Source organism: Hipposideros armiger, unplaced genomic scaffold (assembly GCF_001890085.2).
Source record: "Hipposideros armiger isolate ML-2016 unplaced genomic scaffold, ASM189008v1 scaffold_515, whole genome shotgun sequence".
NCBI classification, from domain to species: Eukaryota; Metazoa; Chordata; class Mammalia; order Chiroptera; family Hipposideridae; genus Hipposideros; species Hipposideros armiger.
In genome coordinates, this window is record NW_017731865.1 from 1314123 (window position 1) to 1319555 (window position 5433).

At 38.4% G+C, this 5433-nt stretch overlaps 1 protein-coding gene across 1 annotated transcript in view; it reads left to right on the forward strand.

The window, feature by feature from the left end:
- The window catches only part of PKD2 (polycystin 2, transient receptor potential cation channel), a 70361-nt gene that overhangs the window by 18051 nt on the left and 46877 nt on the right, over window positions 1-5433 (forward strand). The window contains exon 3 of the mRNA XM_019668076.1: window positions 4187-4320. Coding sequence (XP_019523621.1) covers window positions 4187-4320 — 134 coding nt within the window. The remainder of the gene's footprint in view (window positions 1-4186; window positions 4321-5433) is intronic.

Consider the following 5433-nt stretch of genomic DNA (forward strand, 5'->3'; position numbering starts at 1 on the left):
AAGTTTCAACTTGTTCGGTGCAGTCAGTCTGGTGTGAGCTACAGTTGAGAGAAGGTGTGTTTTAAAGTGTGCAGTAAACCATCCTCCATCATGACTATGCTCCGTGTCACACATCGCTTCTGGTATATGGCAATTTCTGTCAAATAAAAACATTACCGTGTGTCCTCATCCACCTTATTCACCGGATCTGTCACTGTGCAACTCTGGCTCTTCAAAGTCAAAATGATTCAGGATATTGAGACAGCCATGACAGCGCAACTAAAGACACTCACGAAAGAGGATTTCCAGAACTGCTTCAGAAAGTGACAAGAATGATGGGGTAAGTGTGTTCAAAGCAAGGGAGAGTATTTTGAGGGGGGGGGGGCATTAATGGCATGTGTCTTTTACTGTAATAAATTTTTTTATTGTTTGATCACACCTTGTACATTAAGTCACATATTCAATTAAAAATCATAATATCCCGAGATAATTTTTATCTATTGGGTTGTCGGAAAAGTCATGCATTTTTGCAATGAATAACAGAAAAAATACGTCATGCCTTTTCCGACAACCCAATACTTTGTCTGTCAAAGATTGAGAGAATATAAATTTAAGTTTCCAACTACAATTGTGGTTTTGGTAATTCTCCTTAAACCACTAGAATATTGTTTTATACATCTTTATGCATTGATGTTATTCAATGCATAAGAGTTCATTGTAGTTAAATCACTGTATGTGGTTTTATCAATTAAAATAACTTTTTTATTTAACTCTATACTCACTTTATAATCTCCTTTGTCAGATGATTGTACCACTTAACATATTTTTCAAAATATTTTAACCCTAATATATATAGTACATATTTTCTCATTCCTTTATTTTTAGCTTCAGTTTGAGTGTGTATCATAAAAATTTTAAGAGATGCAGTTTTAATTTTTTTAACCAATATTTAAGACTTTGTCATCTAGTAAGTTTAACCTCTTTACATTTCATGCTTTGTCAGATTTCTGTCATCTTTTTTTTCCTCTCTTTTTATGCTTTCCTGTTATTTTCCTTTTTTTTTTTTAATTTTGCTACATTGGAAAATTTTTCTTTGCTTTTTATTCTAACAATTTGGAGTCGTTCAATATAGTTTCCTTTATTCATTTTTAGTATTTGAACTTATATTTTCACAATATTAAGAATAATAGAATGTCTATTGCCTATTTTGAAATGAGACCAGGTTTTTAAGACAGCTTTGGTTATTTTATATGCTGATTAGTTGGTGATGCTGTGGTCATATTTTTATTCTGGCTTATTTTATGGAAAATAGAAATTGGGAGTTAAGACAAAGATTAAATAGCATTTAAAGAGTGAATGCTACCTTCCAAGTGAGATTTCTCCATCAGGGACTGAAAGGAGAAATGATATCACAGTCTTATATATTTATGTTACATTTAACATTATGCAATATGTCTTCACATACTTTTATCCAGTTAAACTACACAAAAGCCCTAGATGTTATTATTCCCATTTTCTGGATAATGAAACTGAAGCCCAGAAAAGTAGTCGTTGTCTGAGATCCCAAGACACCGAGACTCACAACACAGAGGCACACGTTCAAGATGAAGCAAATGGAAACTCAAACACAAATCATGCTGAGTCCAAATCCAGGGCCCTTTAGCTACAGCCTGGATAGACTCAAAGTGCATCTGACTCCTTGAATGTGTGGAGATGTCACTTGAAAATATCCCACGGACCAGCCCAGGTCCTGGCACAAGAGAGGGACTGAGTTAATGTTTGCTGTTGAATGTGTTGGTATAATCATCCTTCAAAGCTTGATGGCTTTGTTTCTCTGGATGTCCAGCAGGTGGCACTACATAATCAAGGGGATCTGTCACTTCCCTTTTAGTGAAGCCATTAAATTCCATACAGGTCCTGAGAATTTCAAAAGCAAAACTAAAATTGAAAATATAGAAAAAAAAGATACTTTTTTTAATCGTTAGCTAAAATTTACATACATTCAAAACTACCATATTTATATATCAAAAAATTGAGATAATTTGTCAAAGTTCCTCTTTAGTAACAACAACCAAAAAAAAACCCCGCAGGTAAAAATTCCAGAATGATCTATATTAATCAATCCAATGTACATTCTGATTTCAAGTTAGTGGAAAAACTAAATTTAATCATTTAGTCAGCCTTGGGGAGCATCATATTAGTTTTGTTCCCTTGACTGATCCACAGAAGACCTTTGTAGAGTACACCGTACCTTGCCCCTCCCCGTGTGGGGCTGAGGAGGCAGTGCTCTCCCCGAGCACTCTCTGAGCTCCTCTTCTTGAGGGCAGAGATTACATCCTGCTCATCTTCACGTCCAACACCTTGTTTTCATAAATGTGAATGGATTAAAAGCCTAAACCCTTAATTCTGCTCCAGTACAGTGTTGAGAGATGGCAGGTGATGTAACCCTTGAAGAGGAATGTTCTTGTCTTAATTAGTGGGTCGTAGGATGACAGGTAAGGAAACCTAACTGAGGCGACTGGAAAATGCCCCCCCCCCCGCTCTAGAATACAGCACACACGCTTTGTGGATTATGAGTTTTTATTGCTCCATTGACTTCTCAAGACGGACCTTTAGATACCCTTGTGTTTAGATCATTATTATCTACTCTCTTTTAATAATTTTAATTTTCTATGATGCTCAGGTGGGGAAGGGAATTTATGAAGGAGAGATTTTACTAAATAGCATTTAATCCCCCCAAATCATTTAATACAAGGTTTTAAAATGCATTTTATGATGCCTGAGATTGCTAGAGAATCAGCTAAGTATTAGTCGCCTGCTGAGTGTTAAGAACTGTGGTCAAAAGAAGTATAAACGTGCCTCCCCTAGAAGCTTTTTGTCAGCTAATTATAGCATATTACACTGTATTCATTAGAGTCCAGCATAAGATAGTACTCATTAAGCTGCATTTTTTTATAGATATGTTATAGAAACCTGATTAAGGAGGAAGAACCACCATTATTGGACATTTAAGTGTCAGCCGCTATATTAGACAATTTTGTGTTATTTTTATTTAAGCACAAAAAACATCCTATGGGATAGCTAATTATCCCCATCTTATAAAAGCATAAACTGAAACTTAGACAGTTTAAGCAATTTGCACAGGTCACACAGCGAGTAAGAGGCATGGTCAAAATTCAAACCCTGATCTCCTGTGACCTACTATGCTTATAAATTATCTTCCCACCTCCCTCCAGGACTATTCAGAATGGACTGGTATAATCAGCGAGTCTTCATGGCAGGGATGGAGCTTGAGTTTAGAGGGTTTCATACAAGATTTGATAGGTGGGAGACAGGTGTGTCTGTACCTGTCAGCATCTTAGAGGGAAAGAGATGGAAAACTCAAAGTGCTAATTAAAGAAAATGTAATGAGGAACTATTTACAGAGGATGTCAGGGTTATGGACAGCAGCAAAGAGAAGCGAGGCACTTAGGAAAGGTTATCACCTCCAGGCTTGAGAGGCAAAGGGAGAGAATGGCATGGCATGAACCCAGTGTGGATGTGGGAGAAAAGATTCCCCTAGCAACTGTGGTCAAGGTTAGAGAGTTCCCTGCCCAAGTGCATCCAGGTGTTGAGGGAATAGAGTGTAGAGTGGAGGGAACAAACCCAACCTCTCTTTCCTCGCCCCCCCCCACCACACCTCCTGTTCAGCCGCCTATTGGCAAGGGACCCCATGTGGTACAGTCTATAGAGGTCAACCTCAGGGCACAGAGCAGGGCAAGGAGAATGGAGAATTGATCTGGGAACAAACAGAGAATGGCCTGCCCGTGTTACTGTAGGGAGAGTAAGCAGCATGGGCACCGCTGTGGGCTGAGGAGCTCAGCATGGCCTCTGTTGGGGCCTGCGCAGACCAGCCTCACCGGTGCAGAGGGTCTGATCTGACGGCGGTGGGAGATGAAGTTGAAGAGGCATGCTAGAAGTCCTAAATGTCAAGTAAAGGTGCCTGATTCTAATCTGATACTCAGTAGTAAACTGATTTTGTTTTAACCCAATGTTAAGTTATTTCTTTCATAAGCCAGAGAGTTAGGGAGATACCCAAGAAGCATGAGGAGGGGAAGGAAGGTGACGGTGAGAGCAGACTGAATGTGGTCTTCTGCCCGTCCACTGGGAATGTGGGAGTGAGTGTGCAGGTTTCCTCACAGAGTTCCTTTGGCTCTCTCTGTTCCAGTGACCTATGGGATGATGAGCTCCAGTGTGTACTACTACACTCGCATAATGTCACAACTCTTCCTAGATACCCCGGTGTCCAAAACGGAGAAAACTAACTTTAAAACTCTTTCTTCAATGGAAGACTTCTGGAAGGTATTTGCAAATGACTTTGAAAGTACCTCTTTATCACGGAAAATTGTTCATTTGGCTTCATATGTTCAATTTGATAGTATCTGCGGGGCCTGCTATGCGTGTAACACTGTGTAAGATGTGAAAGTTATGGTGAGTTGTTAGAAATATGTATGTGCCTTGCACCGAGCTGAGTGTTTCATACCTTATCTTATTTAATCCCCATAGTAACCACACAAGATAAGTACTAATATTCCCCATGTTGTAAATAAAGAAACTGAGATTCAGGGTGCCAGGGAGTAAGAAAAATTAACTTTATTCTAGCCTACAAACACTTCCTCACCTAGTTTATAACTCATGCAGTTATTCAACTCAATATCTATTGAGTATCTCCTAGGATGTGAGGTCCCTAGGACAAAATTTGGTTATTTTTGTCTTGCTTTGCTTTTTGTTTTTTGTGTCTTTGTTGATGATGGCAGGTATCCTAGAACAGTGCTTAATACAAGGCAAACACATTCTTTCAAAGATCTCTTTGTAAAATTCAACCCAGCCCCTTCCCAAATTGTCACAAATTCCAACATGGTGGCAGAAAATAAGCAATGAATGATACCATAGGAAAAATATTAAACTGATCTAGATGACATGGTACTAAGAATCTATGAAAATTGAGAGGGATATTGGAAAGGAAATGATTATTTCTTCCTGAGGAAATACTTTCTGAAATTCTTATAAAACCCTGGCAGTTAGAGCTGTTGAGTTTAAAGATAGAGGAAACTGGATCACAGGAACCTGTTCATTCTAATGTGTAAAAATATTTGGCATCCAAAACCACACTTGCATAATATGCATATTTCCCTCCCTCATTGGGACAAATCTCTATTGATCATCTGATAAGGCACTGAGAATGGTTAGATCTGTCTTCCCTATAGGCAAACTTAAAGAGATTTCTCACATATACACAATTCCATGATAATAAACACCAAGCTCAAAAAGCAGGGTTGGGCGGGGTTGGAGAGTGCATCATATGGCAGAATAGTCCAAATGATTAAAAGATCCATCAGATGGCAGACTGGTAATCAAAATTATAGTCTTTTCCTTTCCAAACAAGTTTAGAGCCAAGATTATTAATTATTAACT